Below are 22,518 nucleotides of genomic sequence, written 5' to 3' on the forward strand. Positions count from 1 at the left end.
GAATGCAGCACGGAAATCAACAATTGACTCAACAGTTTAAAGCTTCGGTATTACAGTTTACTTAGACATATCACGGTGACGATATCAATTTTTCCTTTCTTCCGCGAACACGGTTCTTTTTACGGTTCGAAAACGGTCGTAAAGCGTACAGCTGAACATTTCCACTTTCTTATTGATTATTTCATACGTTTACAAAGAACGCTCTTCACTCGATCGATTTAATCACATATCAACGAAAAACTAAAAGAATAGCGGAACAAAATGGATCGTCGATTCGACCGAGACGCTAGAAACGTAGAAAGTGACCATCGTAGCGGTTCCAAAGCAATTCGTATATCGAATACTCTCGACGGTAGCTGAGACAAAAATATGGACCGAAAGAACAAAGGCATGCTAGATTCTTATCGTGTGCGTTCCGTTTCGCAAGTGAAAACAGTATCGGCAGGGCATTCTCGAGTGGGTCGAGGCTAAACGTACCTCTAATTCTAGGTAAATTAATCCGAATGATGAGAACGAATGGGAAATTATTGGAAAGATATCCCGTAGGAAAGGTGGAGTGTGCAGGGAACGATAAAAAAAAAAGCTTAAGTAAATATATAAATTGAATAAATAAAAAGTGCGCTACACGCGACTATTGCGATCTCGTTGTCTCGCTTCTCCGCGATCGAAACTGCGTGATTGCACGAGCGGTTCCCCCATTTTCTGTCGCTTTTCCCGGGTCTACGCACCGATTAAAGTTGAAACGGATAATGAATAATACATCCCGTATCGCGCAATTCGTTCAAGGTACCCCGCGAAGATTAGCTGATGAAATATTTCTAATTTCGTCGTCGAACGATCCACAATGGTGCTACTCTATATCATACACGGTACTTAGTCACGACACGTTCTAGGAGAATAATGTCTTTCCTTTTTCTTTTCTTTTTTTCTTTTTATCGATTACCCTTGAATTTTGTACTCTTTTCGAAATGCCAACGTAAACCGTCTCGATGCATCGGTGCACACAATTTTTTCGAGTCGCTCGATTCGCCAATGTAAATTGTAGAGATTAAACAAAATCGTTATAAAAGCAAATTATATTCTATATATACATATTCTATATATATATATATATATATTACATGTATATACGTAAGAAAGCGAGCATGCACGAGGGATTGTAACGCATTTAACGGAAGAAGAGCATAAGAACAGTAAGAGAACAAACAAACAAGAAAGAGAGATACGTGTATCGACGTCGTCTCGTGTTCGAATAATTACGCTGCCTTTCCCGATCGAATAATAATTAAATAAATCTAAAAAAGAAAAAAAAAGAGAGAGAGAAAAACTAGCGAAGAAAAGAAAAAAGGTAAACAGAGACGAGCTCCTTGAGAACGTTTTCGCGATTACAGGATTCTATATACAATACAATACATACATTGCAATACCCTGCGCGAACGAGGTTGAAACATAAAGATACGCCCAATTTATCATATTTCAGAAACGATCGTGATACGAAGGATCGTCTTGATTCGATTTTAATTAGAAATTACTATTATCATTATTATCATTATTATCATTATTATTATTATTATTATTATTATTATTATTATTATTATTATCATTATTATTATTATTGATATGATCAGGATGGTCACGGTTGTTACGAGGGAATTTGTCGATTTCTAAGGGCAAAGGGGCAACGGAAAACCGGTCAGCGTTCAGCGTTATCGTTTGACTTCATTTTAAGTGTTTAATGTATAATAAAATTGTAATATAGTCGTTGGGCAAATAAAGCTCGTTTTTCGATATATATATATATATATATATATATATATATACGTGTATGGAACCTCGAATTGTCCTCGATCGATTGAAATTTAATTTAGGGAAAGTGGTTTCGGCCGGCCAGGAGGAGCATAAATCCTGTAAATCGAGTGAAATTTTTAAAGGTACGCGGAAAGGATGGAAAGTAGGGTGTAGTAGGCAGTAGTTTGCGCGAATTCGAAGAGAAGAGACCACCGCGAAACGATCGTCGACTCGAGGGGGATGGAAGAAGAGATTACCGTTCAGATGGAGAACGGTCGTCCCGGAAATGTACCTCCGGAACGTACGCTCCGACCGATAATGTACGCTTCCTGGTTGTTGGGTGTCGGCGTCGGTCGTCCGAAGAATTCCCCGAAATGGATCACCATGCTGATCCGAGCGATTCATTTTGCCGTTTGCTCGGTGATCGTCGCGTTCAGCGCGATGGATTTCGACGCGAATTTCGGCAAAGAATTTACGAGCAAACTGTTCGAGATCATGTACTGCATGAACGAAACCGGTAGACACCTCGCAGCCTACTATTACGTTTACCATATAATAAGACACTACGACAAATGGCCCGAGTTAATGGAGATGTTGGAACGTTTCGACGAGAAGATCGGAAAGGGATCGACGATCGACGACGGATCCGTGCGAATCGGGCAGATCGCGGCCATCCTCTCGGTCTTATTATTCGGCCCGATCTCGTTGATCGCTCACGTTCTTTATTACTACTTCACGGCGCCCGATCAGATCTTCGCCTCGGATCTGCTTCTCTATTACACGATCGCGCAAACTTTGATCAACAGTTTCGTGTTCGACATCGTCGTCTACACGATCCGTCAGAGATTCCGAGTTATCGGTGAAACGATGGGACAGTCGTCGAAGAAAAGGTTCGGATGCTACTCGATCGCGTTCAAGATCCGAAGAATTCGAAGGCTTTACAACGGCACGTATATTACGCCTCCCTTTCTGATCGAAGTGATAATCTAATATAACATAGCATGTCTCTGTTGCAGAATTATGCTCCGCGGTAATGACGGTGAACGAGATCTATGGCATAGATCTGCTATTGTGCTCGACGAACGCTTTCGTATTGGTGGTCGCAAAGTTATTTAGAATCTACATGAGCGCCGCGGAAAAGAAAAACGGTTTCATATTCTTGAACAACGTCATCTGGATGATTTACGGTGGCCAATTCGTTCTGATGTGTTGGGTCTGCACGCTTACCCATCGGGAGATTAATAAAATTAGCCTCTCTATCGGTGAGTTCGGATTGAACACGGATCGCGAAATTTCCATCGAGTTGGCCAGTTCGCGAAATTTCTCGAACAACCGTCGTAACGACGAACAAACGTGCCGTTCACCTATCCGGGACGAGTTGAACGATTTCTCGTTGGAATTGCATCGGTATCGAGTCACTTTCACGGCGTGCGACTTTTTCGAGATGAACAATTCTTTATTGACAAGAGTAAGCGAGAGAGGTGTAGTTTTACAAGACTACTAATCTTAGTCTCTTGAAATTACTACGACTAATTAACCGATTCGTTTTCAGTTTGTCAGCGTTATCACCACGTATCTGATTATACTGGTACAATTTTACAAGCCGGAACATCAGTCCGGAGAAAGGGACAATTACTCGGGGCAACTCCGATTGGTAGAAAAGGCGATGAAAATAAATTGGAACGAGACGGATTAGTCGACTTCCTCGATGGTCGGGCCACCGGCAGCACCACCGGCAGCGCCACCAGCGGCGCCGCTACCTCCGCCCGGAGCACCCGCGAACCCACCGCCGCTCTGGTACAGTTTCGTCACGATCGGATTGCAGACCGATTCCAACTCTTTTTGCTTATCGGCGAACTCTTCCTTCTCGGCCAATTGGTTCGCGTCCAACCACGAGATCACCTCGTTGCACTTGTTTATCACCTTCTCCTTGTCCGACGCGGCGATCTTGTCCCCGATCTTCTCGTCCTCCATCGTACTCTTCATATTGAAGCAATACGACTCGAGCGAGTTCTTCGCCGATATCCTCTCCCGTTGTTCCTCATCTTCGTTGCGGTACCTCTCCGCTTCGTTCACCATCCTCTCGATATCCTCCTTCGACAATCGACCCTTGTCGTTGGTAATGGTGATCTTGTTCTCCTTACCGGTCGACTTTTCAATCGCGGACACGTTCAGTATACCTGATACGGGGAAGGGAATAGATTAGATCAGAAAGATGGTAACGATTATAATATTATACTCGCGATACAAGGTAGGGCTTACCGTTGGCGTCAATGTCGAACGTAACTTCGATCTGAGGCACACCCCTTGGCGCTGGGGGGATCCCGATCAGCTCGAATTTCCCGAGGATGTTGTTGTCCCTGGTCATAGCTCTCTCCCCCTCGTATACCTGAATTAGAACACCGGGTTGATTGTCGGAATAGGTGGTGAACGTTTGAGTTTGTTTGGTCGGTATCGTGGTGTTCCTCTTGATCAAAGTGGTCATGACACCGCCAGCGGTCTCGATACCCAGGGACAAAGGTGTCACGTCGAGCAACAACAAGTCCTGCACCTCCTCGGACTTGTCGCCGTGCAGGATCGCGGCCTGTACAGCCGCCCCGTAGGCGACCGCTTCGTCCGGATTGATCGATTTGTTCAGTTCCTTCCCGTTGAAGAAATCTTGCAGCAACTTTTGAATCTTTGGTATTCTCGTCGATCCACCGACGAGAACGATACTGTGAACCTGACCCTTGTCCATCTTCGCGTCTCGCAGTGCCTTCTCGACCGGCTCGAGCGTGCTACGGAACAGATCCGCGCAGAGTTCCTCGAATCTGGCCCTGGTTATCGAGGTGTAGAAATCGATACCCTCGAACAGGGAATCGATCTCGATGCTGGCCTGCGTCGACGAGCTCAATGTACGTTTCGCCCTCTCGCAGGCGGTCCTCAGCCGCCTGACCGCCCTTTTGTTCACGCTCAGATCCTTCTTGTACTTTCGCTTGAACTCTTGCACGAAATGGTTCACCATACGATTGTCGAAGTCTTCGCCGCCCAGATGCGTGTCGCCCGCCGTCGATTTCACCTCGAATATCCCGTCCTCGATGGTGAGGATCGACACGTCGAAGGTGCCACCCCCGAGGTCGAATATCAACACGTTCTTCTCACCGGAAGCCTTCTTGTCCAGTCCGTAGGCGATCGCGGCCGCGGTCGGTTCGTTGATTATTCGGAGAACGTTCAGACCGGCTATCGCGCCCGCGTCTTTCGTCGCTTGCCTCTGAGAGTCGTTGAAATACGCGGGTACGGTTACCACCGCGTTCGTTACCGTTTTACCAAGATACGCCTCCGCCGTTTCCTTCATCTTTGTCAACACCATCGACGATACCTCCTCCGGGAAGAACGTCTTCGTCTCGCCCTTGTACGAGACCTTGATCTTCGGCTTGCCCCCGTCGTTCACCACCGTGAACGGCCAATGCTTCATGTCGCTCTGTACCATTGGATCGTCGAATCGACGCCCGATCAACCTTTTCGCGTCTGTTCTCGCGACAAACCAGGTGTTAAAAGGAAAATAGGTAAAGAAAACCTTTGACGCACCTCATCTCCCTTATGTATCATTTTTACTTACCGAATATCGTGTTATTCGGATTCATCGCGACCTGATTTTTCGCCGCGTCCCCGATCAATCTCTCGGTGTCCGTGAACGCGACGTAGCTCGGTGTCGTTCGATTTCCTTGATCGTTTGCGATTATCTCCACCTTCCCATGCTGGAAAACACCGACGCACGAATACGTGGTGCCCAAATCGATTCCTATCGCTGGAGCCTTCGACATTCTTCTTTCTCTTTCTCTCTCTCTCTCTCTGCTGGCAAAAAGATACAAAAAATTACACGCAATTCACGTACGCTATTTATAATCGCCTGGCAATTCGCGCCGAGTTGCCAACAGTTGGTAAATAATAGACGCGCGTACGCGAATCAACGGAAGACGACGACGCATCGACGAAAATAGAACTCGACGAAAGGGCCAAGTTCAACGGTAACGAAATTAATGGAAAACGATAATATCGTGTAACGGATGAATTTCGTCTCGTCGTACCGCACTCTCGCACTACCGCAATATCCGCAATATACGCACCGAGTGCGCTTACCTTTTCTATCGTTATCGAAATCGTGGCAACTTTCCGCTCGTACGCAACTACGCGAATCTTCACTGTTCGCTTGCTCGAACGTGTCTGACCGTCCGACGCGCGGCCGTCCCTTTAATACACCAAATCTCGCGGTTCGAGAAATTTCTCTGGATGACCAATCACGGCGGCGCGCTCCTTCGAACGCGACCTCCCATTGGTGCGGTGTTCTAGACGCATCCAGAACCAGAGTTATAAATATATCGAAAGAAGGCGACAGATAACAACGGAAAGGTGCTGGAAAGTACGTGTTCACGCCTACAGGCTGATTCATTTCAGACGTAATCTTACGCCTTCCTCTCGTCACCAACGTTACCAACGTGACCAACGTGGCGCCATCTCTACGGAGAACGCTCAAACTGGTCGCACCTTGTTACCGGCAGTCAGGTAAACCGATCGCGGACTGGTGGTGCCATCTCTGCGAGAATCGGCCAAACCGATCGAACCGGTCAGTTTCAATACTTCTCGAAGAGATCGCGCAATCTAAATCGTCTTCGACTCACCAGATATACGAACGTTTTTAGCGTAATTTTGTTCCGTGATAAACGTTCGAATTGATCGAAATTCAATTTCCACTCTGCTTAACAAGTTTCAGCATTCTTCGAATAGATGGCAATGGTGACTAATGCTGCTGAACGCGCGAACGTACGTTCCCTTTGCGCTGTATATCGCTGTACGTGTTGCATCGAAAATTGCTGTTATAATTAGCTGGCTAAATCTTTTCTCGTTTGTTCGAGACACGGACTAAATAAACTTACGCTCGTCGATTACGATCATATTACGAGTGTCCCTTGAATTCAAATTCAAGGGACACTCGTACGTAAAACCTTGAGTACATATTTAAATATTTATATTTAAATATATATGTATAATATCTTGATTTCTACAAATACCGGATCGTCGAAAGTCTCTCTAGATCGTTTTGTAATATTACTATTTTCGCCTGCCCGATGTGCTAACCGATTTAAGAATAGGTTCATTTTCATCAGCAATTTACGTATATCTCTCGTGTTAATAAACATGCCAACATCTGCATACGTCTAGATACGAGATATTGAAAGATACCGTTGCGAACGATTTCTAGATTGATCGAGAACTATGCGAAATTTTCTACAAATTATCGACACATATAATTACATGTATATTTAATATTATAAGTAGAGAGTAATAATAAACAACGACTTGTATCTACTGTACAAAATGTCCACATCGTATTCTTTCTTACGCAATTTGTTAATTTTAGATTCAAATATCTGGCGCGAAAACAAAATTAAACATACTCGCACGTACGATTTCTATGAAATATATGGAGCGATAAAATTGATTATATTTATTTATTACTTTTTTTTAATTACTCTTCGGCGTATTACCTTATAATAATTCGGCGTATTACGAGATTATCGGTATTAACTGTATTACGAGACACGGATGGGTTCTCTACGAGGGACCATAGGTGGATGGAAACGTGTATACGTTGGAGGTTCGTTTCTTGAAATTTCGAGGAAAGTCTAAAACACTCTGCCATTGAATATGAATGTACCGAAGAAAATTAAAAAATTAGACGATGTCGTAGTAAATAGAATTGCAGCTGGCGAAGTAATACAAAGACCGGGAAATGCATTAAAGGAATTGATCGAAAACAGGTTAAATATTTGAAAGATCGTTGAATTAGTTTTACCTACTAACGCTTCTATCTGTTTCACAGCCTTGACGCAAAAGCCACTAATATACAAATTATCGTTAAAGAAGGCGGACTAAAGTTGTTACAGGTATTTTCTCGAATTATTTCAATGAAAAACCATTGTTACTCTATTCAAAATATTCTCGGCTTGGTATCGATGTCAGATTCAAGACAATGGGACTGGTATCAGGAAGGAAGATATGGATATTGTTTGCGAACGATTCACGACAAGTAAATTGCAAACGTTCGAAGATCTTCAAGCAATATCGACTTTTGGATTTCGCGGTGAAGCTTTGGCGAGCATTAGCCATGTATCCCTTTTAACGATCACCAGCAAAACTTTGGACGAGAAGTGCGCTTACAAGTACGTTTGGTAGATTTTGTTCCTTCAGATAGTTGGCCAGAAACTCTTGGTTTTAAATAATTTCTAACAATTTCCTTCTCCTATTAGAGCATCGTACGTTGATAGTAAATTAAAAGGTCCGGTTAAACTGTGCGCTGGAAACCAAGGCACTACTATATTAATAGAGAATTTATTTTACAATGTTGCGACCAGACGAAAGGCTTTATCGAATCCTTCTGAAGAATTTAACAAAATTGCAGATGTAGTTACAAAATATGCTATACATAATCCCAACGTAGGATTTGTATTAAAGAAACACGGTGAAATATCACCTCAGGTACACTACTATATATAAGAAATGAAAATTATACAAATCGAACATTATCATTTGCGAATGTACAAAAAACAAACGGTAGTTACAAACGACTAGGTCCGTACGCCGTACAATTCAACCAAGATGAATAACATTAGAATACTTTACGGTAATCCGGTGTTTCGCGAATTACTAGAAGTGGAACACAACGATGATACGTTCAAATTTAAGATGCACGCTCTGATAACAAATCCAAATTACACCAGCAAGAGGATGACGTTGCTTCTCTTTATTAATAATAGATTGGTAGAATCATCTTGTAAGTGTTCGTTTTATTTCTTTTAGTATTTCATTAAAAATTTCATAAATGGAAATCGTAAGTTTCCGGACGGATTTTGTTTTAGCAATTCGAAAAATGTTGGAAGAAATTTATTCTTTTTATCTTCCAAAAAAAGCTCATCCATGGTGTTACGTGTCGTTAGAAATTGAACCGCGGAATGTTGACGTTAACGTTCATCCAACAAAACACGAAGTTAAATTCCTTCACGAAGACTCTATTCTCGAAAGAATGAAACTCAGTTTAGACGAGAAATTATCTGGTAGTAGCGGTTCCAGAACATTTTACGTACAGGCACGATTACCGAAGGCAGATATCACCAAAGATGTTTTGAAGGAGGTTTTGCCGGAATACGAAGGGGAACAACGCAATAACATCGATAAAGTGAAAAAGATTCGTCCTCAGGAAATGATCAGAACTAGCGCATCCGATCAAAAATTAGACAGATTTAATTTTACCGTCCGTACAGCAACGAAAGACGCTAGGAGCAATGATAGATCTGAAAATAGTGGCGTAACAGAAGGATCGAATGACAATAAATTAGACGAGGACCAAGTTGACGTGAACGTACGAGATAGTGTAGGTAAGGATAAAAGAGAAGCAGATATAATAGAACGTTCAGCGTCAGACGTAAATAGTACCAAAAAGCAAATAGATACATCAACTCCTGTGAAAGCAATAGAAACAAAGAACAAATCGAACAGTGCATGGAGCAACATTGTAAACGATACAAGTGCGTCAACGTCAGGTTTGCCGGACATTACGAATGATATAGTAGACGAAAATGCAACAGATGAATCTGTAAAAGAGACGCGCATCGACGTTATAGCGGATAAAGCACGCAAACAGGTATACAAACTCTTTGGCAGTGGAAAAACTATACCGGAGGAGGGAAAAGCTAAAAATGCCGAACTCGAAGATGGTAATAACCATAAACCTGATGAAATAGAAAGTAACGATGCGAAAGAGGCTAATGAAATTAAACGCGTGCACAACTTTAAATCTTATTCGATAAATAATTTTCGAAGAGAAGTAAAATTAACGAGCGTATTGAGATTGCGCGTCGAAGCGGAGGAAGAGTGTCACGAAGGTCTGACACACATATTGTCAGGATTAATTTTTGTTGGTTGCATCGATCAGTCGTCTGCTTTAATTCAAAGCGGAGTAAATTTGTATCTGTGCGATACAAAAAAATTAGCGTAAGTTCGAATGCACTGCGTATTATATTTTCGTGAAACACATTCATAATATCCGCATACGTACAAGATGAACGTTGATTATCACTTTCCTTCAGGGAGGAACTCTTTTATCAAATTATGCTCTATGATTTTGCTAACTACGGAGTTATCAAATTTTCGGTAAGCAATACCTCGGGGATCGACGCACAAAATTATTATCATTATGTTATGTTAATTATACTTATTTTCAGAATCCAATCCCCTTATACGATATAGCTATGTTAGGATTGGGCACCGAAGAAGCTGGATGGACAGAAGAAGATGGACCGAAAGAGGAGTTAGCCACAAATGTTAAAGAACTATTATTAGAGAAGGCAGATATGTTAAAGGAATACTTTTCTCTGGTTATCGACAAAGCGGGAAATTTAAAGTCTTTACCAGCGCTATTGGGTAAATAGACTGCTCGAATAGAGTAACGAACAAGTTGCAACACTATCCCCTCTTTTGTTTCTTTCCTTTTGTTTTTTCCAGAAAAGTATTACCCGTGCGAGGCTGGTCTTCCCCTGTATGTACTACGATTAGCTACCGAAGTACAGTGGTCGACAGAACAGCCATGTTTTCGAAGCATTTGTAGAGAAACCGCAAAGTACTACAGCCAAATGAGTACCGTACACGGTGCTCATGATTGGAAGTATATTACGGAACATGTTTTATACTCTGCGATTAAAGAGAGCTTGCTTCCGTCTAAATATTTTGCGCACGACTCAACGATATTACAAATAGCTAATTTGCCCGACTTGTACAAAGTTTTTGAAAGATGTTAAACTTTTAAGCATACGTTTAGTTATATTAGGATTACGATAATTTTAGAGAAAATTTTTCGCACCTATCCTTTTGATATTACATCATGTACGTTCCTTCACTTTATTATGTTTTCGTGAAATATAACAAATACAAAACACGACGTAACAAAATGAATAACTTGTTTCAATACGTACAAAACTATTTCCATCGATCAAACATAAAAATTCTTACGTATGCTACAATATTATTATTTCCTCCAACTTAACAAAATAAGAACAAATTATTTTTATAAAATTTCTATACTTGTCGCCCCTGTCATTTATATATAATATCAATTACATGACGATCTGCGCTTTATCTGATTACAATATTTCATTTGAAAATAACATTCATAAAATTACGATCGATTTCATTTAAATCAATTATACAGACACAGCATAAATTATCCTTTGGCAACACCAACCAATGCTGGTCTTACTACACGTTCGTGCAACTTATAGCCCAATTTAGATACAACAACGATTGTTCCTGGCTCTTTACCTTCGACTTCCTATGTAAAAGCATGCTCCTTGTTAATACCATTTATTATCTAGCTAGCGCAAAATGTGTTCCGTCCAAAGAAAATATAGATATCATACCTGTTGAAATAGTGCTTCGTGTTGATTCGGATCAAATTTTTCGTTTAACGGATTTAACGAAACTAAACCATGCTTTTTAAACACCTATACAAAAATGTTTCATCGTAATAATTTAACAAAACTTTTTTACTCTATAGTATCATATTTTCTTATTTACTTTATGTAGTTGTGCCTCTGTCATCCTTAAACCTTCGTACAATGTCTTTAAATGTGGATTTTTTTCGGTAAGTTCGTCCTTTGGTACACTCTCTGTAGCTTTGCCTAAAATATCTGCTACCTCTAAAAGATCCTTGCAAAAACCTTGAATACCAAAGATTTTTGCATCTTCGATTTGCTTCGTTAATCTAACTCTAAGATTTTCTCCATCAGCGAGCGCCCTTTTATACTTGTCTTCCAGCTCATTTCTGTTACTCTTCAGGTCTGTTAGTTCCTTGTTAAGCAGTTCAATGTCTGCTTTAAATTTCTTTTCAATTTCCGTTAGTTCCAACGCTGGGGACTGTGATTCACCACTTTCTGGCTTCTTTTCTTCCGTAATCGTACTGTACTCTTGCCTTTGCCAAGATACATGCGACGATTGGAGTGGTAACCTTTTAATCGCGCAAAAGAATAAATTATCATTACTACATTCTTCTACTTCGATCGATCATCAGAATAAAATAACTATCGCACTAAAAATTGCGATTGAAAATCTTTAACTTCCTTTCGATTCGTAATCGAATCACATGGATTTCTTTTATAAATTTTCACTTGAACTTCGAAAATACGATTATCTTCCCATTCTATATAATTATAATATGTCTATGTATATGTATATCAAAATTTCGTTTAAGAAATCGTTATCCTTGATAATATAAAATAACAAGTAATAACATTTAGTCAATCTAACCTCTATTCGTACGTTATTACACACGTTTAATGAATCGCACGTGTTTAACAATCCAGATGAAATACTACGAAACGTGAAATCTTACCTAAGTAAAATATTCTTATTTATATTCTGTAAAATATCAATCGTAACACGAGTGAATCTCGCTGTAACCGGTACCATGAGTGATGCCATAGCTTTTAGAATTTCATAAAAGTCGGTGAATGGTGAAACACACAGCGATCCTCGTGCTTTTTCAGTGGTTCTCAAATACGTGTTGCGACGCGAAAGACCGGGACGAAAACATGTGTAACCAACAAATAAATACATATTTCGATCTGTTACGTAAAACTTGACGCAACATTTCAGTTCAATCTTCGATCGATAAGTATACGTTTTATAATTTAGATGGCGTTCATTAAAAATTATTACAACCGTTATCATATTTTCAATATTTTATTGGAATGAAGTGACACGATACAATGAAAACTATTCGCGATTCTAAAACTCTTGTGATTCCGTATATAATTCTTTTTTAATACAATACCAGCCTTCTCTTTTATTTACAACATTTGAAACTCTCATTTAATGCGTTTGAACGAACAAAAAATTGCTAACCGTGGTAAGAAAAAAAAATAATAATAATAATAATAATAATAATAATAATAAAAACGAATGAATGAATGAATGAATCGTATGGCATGACAAATCATCAAGTTTCAAACTACCTATTCTTTTTTTCTTTTTTTTTTTTTTTAATTTGAAAACGAGTCATACAAAATATACTCAACGATACTTCTCAATGCACAAGACATCCTCAAAAATTTATTATTCGAACAATAATGTGACACAACACTGGAAAATAATTTCTCGCTGCGACAGTGATAAAGATAATGAATTGAATTTTTCAGAAACCCATCATCACATACTTCGTTCCGTTTGAAATATCTTTCATATTACAATTTACAAATTCGTTTTTATTTCTTCAACGTTACCGCGTCCTTTTGCTGATTGGAAATCTAATATTTCTTATTTTGTGGAAAATTCTTCTAAAACATACCGTAATAACGTAATTATGTTTAATTGTAAATAAAAACGAAAATGTTGCAAAGTTCAAGTTATTTCCATCGTAAGAATATATATATATAATGATTTCAGAGCGGTTCTGATATATTTGAAAAATGTGAAGTATTCAACACAGGAACGGTATTATTAGTTAATTTCAAGAAAAAACAGCAAACAGATAGTACAATCGATCGCGTTGAAGGTCGCATAAAGTAGTTACTACCCTTCGATTATCGATAGCAAGCATTGTATACTCCTTATCTGGCGTACTTGTTCAACATTTAATACAAAAATTAGTCTATTTTTATCTAACATTACGTTCTGTGTGTGCAAATGTTGATCAACAAATTCTACCGGTAAAATTACTTAGTCGCTAAATTTCCTTTCAATGTACATAAATAAAGGATTTTTCAACTATACGTCTTCCACGTGCCTTCTAGCAGATTAGAGGACTATTCAATCAATTGTTTCACGTTACGATTCGAACGAGGTCTACAAACAGTGAAATTTTTCGGCGCACGAGCCTAAAAAAAATGTACAAGTTCTGTTAAAGCTTGTACAAAATTATAAACGTTCGTTAAAATTTGTCTTTTTCTTTACATGTTTTAAGTGAAAAATACGACTACCCCTTCAGCTGTGTCTCATTACGTTTAATATGTGTGTTTGGCTTTACGTTTTAAAGAACCACGTGCCTGATGCAACGGTGTAAACAGATCGACCGCACATTATCAATCGTTTCGCATCATTTTTGAAGATAGCTAAACTACATAAAGGTTAGAATCCTTCTTGATATTGTTTCGAGTCTAACTTTGCTTGGATCACTTCCAATTGTCTCTTTGCTTCGCATTGTGGAAAGTTTTGTAAATCGTAATATTGTGGCGCTATTTTCAACAACCAGTCAGCTATAAAGAAAGATTACAGTTCACTCCCAAATTTATTTCTCTTCCTATGGATTCTATTTAGAGAGTATAGGAATGCGTACAACTTACGTTTGATATCCGTAACTGTTCTAATGTAATTTTTGGTCGTAAGCACGAATTCGTTATAAATCACCCACTCAGGTTTATGATCCAAACAGCTGCTTGGATGAAGCTGTACAATTTGATTATCTTTGATAGTCAAGTAATGACCGGTCCTTTCTAAATGCGCGACCTATATCGTATGTGTGGAAAGAATAGGAGGGGGCGGGGGGGAGAGAGAGATAAAGAGAGAGAGAGAGAGAGAGAGAGAGAGAGAGAGAGAGAGGGGGGAAAAGTAGAAAAAAAGAGAAAAAAAAGAAAGAAAGAAAGAAAAAAAAAACCCAGACAAGACGAGAAAAATAGTACAACTTAATATCGTAAGAGAACGTTTTCTTACAGAAATTATTTTCAATCGTATTTACCTGCATGAAGAAACCGTTCACAAGCGCTTTCCTGATATTTATATAATAATCTTTCGACGTGAAATCCGTTGATGTACGTTTTAAACAAAATCTATCCATTATTCTACTTAGTTGTTGCCTAACATTGTCGCCACTCTTCAACGATCGGTAATTGACAAAGTTATCGTAACACCATTGCGGATCTTCGAAGTCTATGGACGGGCGAGAAAGGAAATCATTCAAAGGATAATATAACCGAAAACTGAAAAGAGTCCGCAGAAAATATGTAAATATGTAAATTCTTACTTTGCTTGAAGGCGTGATACACATTCAATAACGTCAAATGATCTCCGTCAATGTGTGCAAATCGCATTTTAGCATCGTCAGCAGCCTTCTTCGACTCATTCGGCCTCACAAAACACTGCGGGACTAATACAATATCAATCATCAATTTAAAACCACGTTACCTTACCATGATCCTGACTTAGTAACTTTCACTTTTATCGTATTATTAACATTTCAAATTCGACGCGAAACAGATTTCAACCTAATGTCACGACAAGAAAAGAAATATTACTCTTAATAATACTTTACCTGACAGCATAGCGGTAATGCTCAATATCTCGTTACTACAGTTATGATTGCACGATGCAATAAGCATCTTCGCCAATTGAGGATCTAATGGAAATTCTGCCATCACAGCGCCCAAATCTGTCAAATTTCCATCGTCGTCTAAAGCGGCCAAATAATTCAAGAGTTCTAAAGCTCTCATTAAAGTCTCTGGTGCAGGAGGATCCATAAAGTCGAAATGTACCTAGAGACGATTAATATAAAGAGTTACATTTAACGAAGAAAATTGAAGAAACGAAGAAAATTGTTCGTTAAAACATGGTACACACCAAATCGTCGATACCGAGTTTCTTCAATTGCAATACAACACTACCAAGATTGGATCTTAGGATCTCGGGATAAGTGTTATCTTGCATTTCATTTTTATACGCCTTCTCGGTATACAATCTGAAACACTTTCCCGGCCTCGTCCGACCAGCTCTGCCTGCTCGTTGCTGAGCAGAAGCCTTACTGATAGGCGATACAAGGAGAGACTCTACACGAATTCTCGGATTATACACCTGTGGTCCGAATCATACAAGGCGGATAAATAAAACTGAACTTGAAACTACGGTAAGAGAAGAAAGGGATGATGCGGTTAAGTACGATACCTTCTGTTTAGCAAAACCGGGATCTATCACAAAGACAACACCGTCGATGGTCAACGATGTTTCGGCAATATTAGTTGAAACTACCACTTTTCTACCAATAGCACCATTAGGTTTTGTAGGCGGTGCTGGTTCAAAAATTCTCTGCTGAAGATTTGGGGGCAGTGTAGAATAAAGTGGTATACATTTAAGTTCACCTACTTCCGGGCCTAAATTATCCATTTCTCTTTTGATTCTCTTACACGCTTCCTCTATTTCTTCCTGGCCAGTTAGGAATAGAAGCAAGTCTCCCGCTACTTCTTCGCACATGTGTATTTGAATAACAGTCCTGATAGCAGCCTCCAGGTAATCTCTTTCGGGTTCGGGTGTATAAAAAATCTCAACAGGATGAGTTCTGCCAGGTACGTTCATTAGAGGCGCGTTATCAAAATACTGTTGGAATTTTCCAGCATCTAAAGTTGCACTCATAATCACAAGTTTCAAATCTGGTCTCTGTTTAATCACTTCCTTTAACACACCCATAAGCAAATCTGTGGCTAAAGTTCTTTCGTGTGCCTCGTCTAATAATATCACTTGATAAGCATCCAGCATAGGATCCGACATGCCTTCGCGTAGAAGCATACCATCGGTCATATATTTTAGTACAGTTTTCGGAGAACTGCAATCTTCAAAACGAATACTGTACCCTACTTCTTGACCTGTTCGACAAAATTAGCATACGACACGTACATAAATATCTGGTCAAACTTTCGTAACCGGAAGGGCAAGGGACGACGATACACACCTAACGCAACGTCCATTTCTTCTGAAACTCTTTGCGCAACGGACATTGCCGCTACCCTCCTCGGCGAAGTGCAAGCAACACCCTTGGCACCGATACACCTTGAATATTCTACGCACCATTGCGGTATCTGCGTAGTTTTGCCGGATCCTGTTTCACCGACGAGCATGATGCATTGATGTTGCGCCAATAACCTCATAAAATCAGCACGATACTCAAACACAGGTAGGGTGATTCTTTTTTTATAAAATTCATGATATCTCGGAGTGTAAGGCAGGCCTGTATAGGGATTTAACTGAACTTGACTTTTCGGTGCCGTCGAAGGTGTAGTGGTACTGTTGGATGTGGTCGAGCCATCTCTACGCAAATAAAGACAAAAACAATTGAATCATGGAACCAAATTGATGGATGAAATTGAATCGAATTTCAATAATATGAAACGATTCTCGAAAGGATGAGCTGTACGACGGGATGGCAACGAACGAAATAAGCGGCAACGGTTGATTATGAAAATCAATGAAATAAAAAGTTGTTGATAACAATAGATAGATAGATAGATCCGTGTACGCGTGTTTGGAGGAAAATCGTTTCGCGAAGTAGCATAAACCTTTTCTCAGAAATATTAGTACACGATACACGCATGGGGGAAGAAAAAATTCAGTTGAGAACCTTTACGGATGAGTTGACCAAACAAGTTAACAGCAACAGAACAGAAAAGATTTGTTTTATCAATTCAAATAGTTGTACCGATGAAATTCTCTTGTTACTTAATCTTGTTAATTAACCGGGCCGATTTAGAGATACGATTTAATGCCGACAAAAGAGATTTATTCAACGTGATGCGCGATAATAGTAGAGAAACTTGGTGTAACAATGCACATGGTAACATGTTTCATATCTTCTTGTTTCATATATTTTTCCAATAGAAAATACGCCTAAACACTCACGCTCTCCGTTTGACATACGGATCGACAACCTCGATTCTCCGTTTTGACATAATTCTTGTCCCTCCGCAGGCAAGCAAAGTAAAATCTGTTTACGAACTTCCACACAAGGCGTCACAAAATGGCAAACTAGCAGGCTAAAGCTTCCTGTAACCGTGATAACGAAAACCAACGAGAGATGGAGCTACGCGTACCATCATGAAACAAGCGAGTACATGTTACGTACCGCGGACTAACAGAAATCCCGATTCCGTGCGCGGGTAATTTCGAATTTATATAAAAGTAAAGTTAAAGCAGGTATCAAGGCAAAAGTGATATTTATTCTTTAGTGTATTACAGCTTGAAAAAATATAATAATCGGAATAAGCTAGTCGTTAAACAGCTATATTCCTAACAATGTACAACGCTTCGTTATCGCATCCAAAGAGTAACGTTGATCTATCAATATCAATACTGTTTATTGGCTTGTGCATAGCGCTACAGAGTGACATTACGTTCACTTTACCATTTGTACCGACTGTATTTAACCAATGCGTATTTGTAGAATCTAAAGATTAATCCTGCGTTAGTCGATGGAAAATTCAATTTTATTTTTTTTCCACTCGGAAACTTACCTAAATTTAATTTTGAATGTTGCGCGTTATTCCAATGCCATAATTCGCCGCTAGTTGAACAGGTGAATAAATTTTCTGGTCTATCCGGATGAAAGAGTATTTCGCTAACAGCTTTGGCATGCGCGTTAAGTTGGGACATCGGATACGTATTATGTCTTAGATCCCAGACCGTTAAGCTACCGTCACCGCCACCAGCCACGACGATATGTCTCTGAGTCGGATGATGAGCAATACTTGTAGCTTCTGTCTGCGTGCAATCACTTTGCTTTAACGTATGCCAACGAGACACTAGTTACCATTTAATAATAACGTGATTATACTTTTGCTTGATCGGAAAGCATAAATGTCGTAGCTGGAAGATCTTGATCGTTTCTTAAATCCCAAACTTTCATATGGCCCCTCAAATTTCCTGTAAGTATCTCGTTGTGCCTTAGGAAATCGATGCAATATATAGAACAGCTATCGGCATCGTCTACAAAGTAAATTTAGCTGTTCGTACGATTGGTATTTCAAACTTGACGCGCTTAAAATTCAATGGTACCGATAGTTCTGACTGGCTTTTTTTGCCCAGCCGTTAAAAGATTAATCCTTCCATCTTCTCCTACCGAAACTATATCCTGTTCGAATGTTGAAAGCCCGGTGCAAGATGCGTAATCGCTTGTTTTACTATTAAATTATTAAGCGTTAATGTAACGTAACACATAATGTACGATATGCGAGAAGAAATCTTGATTGATGGAGCTCACTTAAATTTATGTATAAATTCCCACGACATATGTTCTTTAAATTGTGCGTATGGATTTTCGTGGATCTGCAACAGTCTAACGGTCCCTATGGACGTTGATACTACAAAGAAATCTTTTGAAATGAACTGCGGGAAGAATAAAATATTGGTCAAACGGAACGAATTATTATTATTATTATTATTATTATTATTATTATTCATCATCATCATCATCATCATCATTATTACTATCTATATAAAGAAAAACCTTGATCTCAGTCACGTTTCCAAGAATCGCGTAAGAGGAAACAACCGCCGGACAAGATTCACCGTCGTCGTTCATTTGAAACGTCCAATGAGTTATTTTATTTACCTAACATGCAGTAAATAAATAAATGATAAACGATTCGCATAATTGAACATAACAATAGTATTGGAGGAGGGTACAATAGGTTAAGTACGGAGAGTGAAAGATAACCTTACCGGATCGTCCCAACTACCGGTTAGAAAATTGCTAGCTTCCTCGAAATCTTCGTGTTTCCATCTGATCTTGGAAACTTTTTCCGACACAAATGTCCCTTGTACATTTTCGCTCATTCTGTTATAAAATACGACTTAATTTCGAGAAAATACCAAACCCGGCACCTAACGTGTACGCGCGTCCCTACGCGACTGTCAACAACGCGATGCGGTCAAGTACACCGACACCTATACCACTACCCACGTTGGTTACATATTTCGTTTTAGAACAAATAGAGGAGAAGCGATGATTTCGGTTGAGACGTTGATCACAAGAAAGAGGTAGGGTTTATTACTCGTGAGAGATACAGAGGACAGTTACGTGGCGATCAAGCGGTGACATGACTACTTATATACTTGAAAAGTAAATAGTGCTCGAGCGAAACAGTGTCTACTAAATTCTAACAATTCTACGATGATCATTGACTTTATTTAACTGGCCGTATAATTTCGAATTATCGAGTTCAAGATGACACCGATCCTTTTATTCTTCTTCTTATATTTGAATACGCTCTACTTAACACGCTGCGATGCAACCGTCTCGGGACTCTGTAAGTATTAGATTCAACGATACTTGAATTACGATACACCTTACAATTTGTATGTTACAATCTGTATTGTAGATAAAAATATAACGAGCGACGAAGATGTTACAGAAACGCAACACGCAACCTGTAAAATTGCTACGGAGGAATTAGTCGCGAGCGCACGTGCCAGTGTTACAAGAGTGCTTACTGGAGCTTGTAACGCGAGTAGGAACATTTTTTAATTCATTTTCGAATTGTACTATAATAATTTTCTATCGCCAGCTTACAACATTTGGTTCGTAAATATTCAGAACTGATCGACGAGAGGCTGCAAACTCTCGAAGAAAATCTGTGCAAAGAACTGAAAGAAATCAAGATGTTACTGCACGCGATTACAGAGAACAGGAAACGTTCTACAAAACTGGCAAATATTTACAACAACGATTACTACGAAGATGAAAACGATGGATTATCTTCGAGACAGTCGGAAATCGATAATTTCAACAACACGATCGAAAGAATTTCATCGGTAAACGGTTCGTATGCATACGTGTACGCAATCGAAGCGGAGATTCGGCACGAAAGAAGGAAGCCCGCGTAAAAAAGAGCATAGAAATTTTTACGTTGTCGTCGTACGTTTCAGGGTCTACGAGCGTCTTCTTTTATTACTGGCAAATAAAACGTTTCGACGAGAAGCTTGCCAGTTGGAAAACCGCTCGTTCCGAGCGCAGCTCGACGTTTTACGTAGGCCAGAATGGATACGCTATGTATATCAAAGTTACGCCACGATATTTCCCGGACGGTACAGTTTTCATAGGTGTCGGATTGACTCGCGGTCGCCACGATTCTATCCTCGAATGGCCATTTTCCCATAAGATTCGTCTCGAGGTAAAAAAGAAGTGTTTCTTTTTTCATCTTCCCCTATTAGAGATTGATCGTGACGCGGACATCAGCTTTTAGATCATTCGCCCGTGCAGACACGGCAAGATCGACGATCACGGATCTGGGATCCATCGACGCTTTGCTCGGAATATTTTTGGGGCCGGCCAAAATTAACTGGAGAACCAGATAATCCAGAATGCGTTGGACTAAGCGCCTCGCGACAGGTTTTTTTCCCCAACTTACCATTTTCTATTCATCCGCTATCGAAAACCATGAGATATATTTCTGACCGAGATGGGGCTATTACGATTAAACTAACGGTTTATCTTTAAACACGTTGCGCATGATTTAAGAAGAGATCGTATGCCTAGTATAGCAATAGATACAATTATACTCTTTTAGTATATTTTGTTGTCGGTTAAATAAAAATTCTTTATCCAATTAAGAGGAAGGGATGAGAAAGGACGTGGAACGAAAAAACTATTTCTTCTTTCCTTTTCGTTTTAATATTCACCTTCCGGAACGGTTCCCATTATTATTCATCATATATGTATATGTATATACATATATATATATATATATTTTCCTTCGTTTCTTTTTTTTTTTTTTCTTTTTATGTATTTAAGCCAATCTAAAGTTAATTTAGAGGCGTTGATGGAATATCGAACCTCTTATGATGAGACATTCTATCGGATAGATATACTTGCGGGACTGGTTTTGTCTGGAACAGTTGAAACTCGTTCGTGTCGTGGTCAATTGTATTTCGAATGTATTGAGTGGCTGCCCTCAACAGTGCTCTGTAGAGAGAAAGCGGAATACGAATGCTGCCAGTTACTTCCTGAGAATCCGGAGAATCCGATGGGTTTTCGCTCAAGTTTCTTTTCCTTCCGCAACCTAGTAACGATAGACGTTGGTTTTATGATTAATTTTTAATATCGATCAGCATCGTAATGTTTTCTCTCACCGGTGAAAGCGTTGCAGAATGGTCTTTTCATCTTGAGCGATTCGTCTGTGGTGAAAGCATCCAACAAGAATTGTTGTTCGACCTAACATACAATCTGATTAATCGATTAACAAAATAATTATCGATCGCATTTACTTGTAACGACGACAGTTTACCTTACTCGGAGATTTCTCGCAATGTGCCACGTACATTAAGCAAACGAGTATGAAAATCCATCCTACGCAACTGGTTACCTAAAGTAAGGGAGGAAGATTTTATTTACAAAAGTTGTCATTATTATTTGATAAACTTCACGGCACAGTTATGAAACGTTAATGAAACGCTAATGAGAACGCTTAAAATCCACAACGAAGTCTCGATAATTACTACAGGAGCGTGTATAGCGCCAGTAATTTCTGGCAAAGTATGTTGATTACGTAAGTATCACACCGTGAACCTTTCAAACATGTTAACTGTTATAATCTGCTTATGGCCTTAATCAGGTTTGTACTTGCGGTTAATTAATGTCGAACTAAAACGATACTAGCCGGTCGACCGTCCCTTCGAGCGATACGTTGGTCGTTCCTGCGAGTAAACATTTTTTTCGTTTACCAGATAATTGCATAACAATTGTAAAGTTCTCCTCGATGGATAGATGGATAGATAATCTTTCTCTTTTTATCGAACAGTAAGCAATTACGCGAACGGAATCGAGAGACGAGCGCAGTCTGTTTAAAAATCTATCAACTATGTTGGAACTACGTATAGAATGAATTCAACTTGATGAGCGACGAGCTTATGGTATGTTTATAAAGGAGATGACTGTTAATGAAATCATTT

General features: G+C 39.5%; 7 protein-coding genes across 8 annotated transcripts in view; 3 read left to right on the forward strand and 4 right to left on the reverse strand.

The window, feature by feature from the left end:
- Positions 1-2,028: 2,028 nt before the first annotated feature.
- LOC143428255 (uncharacterized) lies at positions 2,029-3,424 on the forward strand (the record flags this gene model as incomplete). Its single annotated transcript, XM_076902979.1, has 3 exons — positions 2,029-2,734; positions 2,805-3,256; positions 3,341-3,424. Coding segments are annotated over exons 1-3 (1,242 nt in total), but the record flags the coding sequence as incomplete, so codon positions are not given.
- On the reverse strand, positions 3,328-5,622 carry LOC143428654 (heat shock 70 kDa protein cognate 4). Its single transcript, XM_076903699.1, has 3 exons — positions 5,387-5,622; positions 4,051-5,295; positions 3,328-3,968 (listed from the first exon to the last, which is right to left on the reverse strand). Exons 1-3 carry the CDS (start codon positions 5,589-5,591, stop codon positions 3,481-3,483), a joined length of 1,938 nt encoding a protein of 645 aa, XP_076759814.1. The 5' UTR covers positions 5,592-5,622; the 3' UTR covers positions 3,328-3,480.
- A 1,775-nt stretch (positions 5,623-7,397) lies between these two features.
- The window catches only part of Mlh1 (DNA mismatch repair ATPase Mlh1), a 58,701-nt gene continuing 43,580 nt past the window's right edge, over positions 7,398-22,518 (forward strand). Inside the window, exons 1-9 of one of the 2 annotated variants that reach the window (XM_076902473.1) lie at positions 7,398-7,586; positions 7,649-7,712; positions 7,789-7,988; positions 8,076-8,304; positions 8,398-8,599; positions 8,685-9,816; positions 9,912-9,975; positions 10,047-10,245; positions 10,327-10,638. In XM_076902473.1, coding sequence (XP_076758588.1) covers positions 7,474-7,586; positions 7,649-7,712; positions 7,789-7,988; positions 8,076-8,304; positions 8,398-8,599; positions 8,685-9,816; positions 9,912-9,975; positions 10,047-10,245; positions 10,327-10,619 — 2,496 coding nt within the window. In that variant the 5' untranslated portion in view covers positions 7,398-7,473 and the 3' untranslated portion in view covers positions 10,620-10,638. The remainder of the gene's footprint in view (positions 7,587-7,648; positions 7,713-7,788; positions 7,989-8,075; positions 8,305-8,397; positions 8,600-8,684; positions 9,817-9,911; positions 9,976-10,046; positions 10,246-10,326; positions 10,639-22,518) is intronic. The other variant, XM_076902474.1, reaches the window with a different exon arrangement.
- On the reverse strand, positions 10,880-12,379 carry Roe1 (grpE protein homolog, mitochondrial Roe1). The gene is made up of 4 exons (XM_076902484.1): positions 12,209-12,379; positions 11,395-11,824; positions 11,238-11,321; positions 10,880-11,149 (listed from the first exon to the last, which is right to left on the reverse strand). Exons 1-4 carry the CDS (start codon positions 12,295-12,297, stop codon positions 11,042-11,044), a joined length of 711 nt encoding a protein of 236 aa, XP_076758599.1. The 5' UTR covers positions 12,298-12,379; the 3' UTR covers positions 10,880-11,041.
- On the reverse strand, positions 13,311-17,623 carry Dhx15 (DEAH-box helicase 15). Its single transcript, XM_076902476.1, has 9 exons — positions 17,473-17,623; positions 16,529-16,884; positions 15,748-16,442; positions 15,427-15,657; positions 15,122-15,341; positions 14,834-14,956; positions 14,549-14,739; positions 14,157-14,319; positions 13,311-14,069 (listed from the first exon to the last, which is right to left on the reverse strand). The coding sequence occupies exons 1-9, from the start codon at positions 17,520-17,522 to the stop codon at positions 13,942-13,944; spliced, it is 2,157 nt and encodes a 718-aa protein (XP_076758591.1). The 5' UTR covers positions 17,523-17,623; the 3' UTR covers positions 13,311-13,941.
- LOC143427877 (nucleoporin Nup43-like) lies at positions 17,772-19,472 on the reverse strand. The gene is made up of 7 exons (XM_076902366.1): positions 19,291-19,472; positions 19,076-19,180; positions 18,830-18,954; positions 18,625-18,749; positions 18,404-18,555; positions 18,084-18,330; positions 17,772-18,016 (listed from the first exon to the last, which is right to left on the reverse strand). Exons 1-7 carry the CDS (start codon positions 19,402-19,404, stop codon positions 17,844-17,846), a joined length of 1,041 nt encoding a protein of 346 aa, XP_076758481.1. The 5' UTR covers positions 19,405-19,472; the 3' UTR covers positions 17,772-17,843.
- LOC143428256 (uncharacterized) lies at positions 19,795-21,067 on the forward strand. Its single transcript, XM_076902980.1, has 5 exons — positions 19,795-19,877; positions 19,950-20,078; positions 20,165-20,389; positions 20,497-20,741; positions 20,807-21,067. The coding sequence occupies exons 1-5, from the start codon at positions 19,796-19,798 to the stop codon at positions 21,065-21,067; spliced, it is 942 nt and encodes a 313-aa protein (XP_076759095.1). The 5' UTR covers position 19,795.

Source organism: Xylocopa sonorina, chromosome 10 (genome assembly GCF_050948175.1).
Source record: "Xylocopa sonorina isolate GNS202 chromosome 10, iyXylSono1_principal, whole genome shotgun sequence".
Taxonomy (NCBI): Eukaryota; Metazoa; Arthropoda; class Insecta; order Hymenoptera; family Apidae; genus Xylocopa; species Xylocopa sonorina.

Excerpts from the sequence above, each read along its gene's own strand:
- LOC143427877 (XM_076902366.1), bottom strand. The coding sequence starts at position 19,404 with ATGAGCGAAAATGTACAAGGGACATTTGTGTCGGAAAAAGTTTCCAAG. Across the intron at positions 18,955-19,075 it reads GAAACGTGACTGAGATCAAG|TTCATTTCAAAAGATTTCTT; the intron begins GTTTTTCTTTAT and ends TTCTTCCCGCAG. Across the intron at positions 18,331-18,403 it reads TGCTTTCCGATCAAGCAAAA|ACAGAAGCTACAAGTATTGC; the intron begins GTATAATCACGT and ends GATTGCACGCAG.
- Dhx15 (XM_076902476.1), bottom strand. The coding sequence starts at position 17,522 with ATGTCAAAACGGAGAATCGAGGTTGTCGATCCGTATGTCAAACGGAGA. Across the intron at positions 15,658-15,747 it reads CCGGTTTTGCTAAACAGAAG|GTGTATAATCCGAGAATTCG; the intron begins GTATCGTACTTA and ends TTCGGACCACAG. Across the intron at positions 14,957-15,121 it reads CATTACCGCTATGCTGTCAG|TCCCGCAGTGTTTTGTGAGG; the intron begins GTAAAGTATTAT and ends ATATTGTATTAG.
- LOC143428654 (XM_076903699.1), bottom strand. The coding sequence starts at position 5,591 with ATGTCGAAGGCTCCAGCGATAGGAATCGATTTGGGCACCACGTATTCG. Across the intron at positions 5,296-5,386 it reads TCCGAATAACACGATATTCG|ACGCGAAAAGGTTGATCGGG; the intron begins GTAAGTAAAAAT and ends TCGCGAGAACAG. Across the intron at positions 3,969-4,050 it reads GTTCGACATTGACGCCAACG|GTATACTGAACGTGTCCGCG; the intron begins GTAAGCCCTACC and ends TCCCCGTATCAG.
- LOC143428256 (XM_076902980.1), top strand. The coding sequence starts at position 19,796 with ATGACACCGATCCTTTTATTCTTCTTCTTATATTTGAATACGCTCTAC. Across the intron at positions 20,079-20,164 it reads TACTGGAGCTTGTAACGCGA|AACTGATCGACGAGAGGCTG; the intron begins GTAGGAACATTT and ends GTAAATATTCAG. Across the intron at positions 20,742-20,806 it reads CCCATAAGATTCGTCTCGAG|CTTTTAGATCATTCGCCCGT; the intron begins GTAAAAAAGAAG and ends CGCGGACATCAG.
- Roe1 (XM_076902484.1), bottom strand. The coding sequence starts at position 12,297 with ATGGCATCACTCATGGTACCGGTTACAGCGAGATTCACTCGTGTTACG. Across the intron at positions 11,825-12,208 it reads AATAAGAATATTTTACTTAG|GTTACCACTCCAATCGTCGC; the intron begins GTAAGATTTCAC and ends CGCGATTAAAAG. Across the intron at positions 11,322-11,394 it reads CAGAGGCACAACTACATAAA|GTGTTTAAAAAGCATGGTTT; the intron begins GTAAATAAGAAA and ends ATTTTTGTATAG.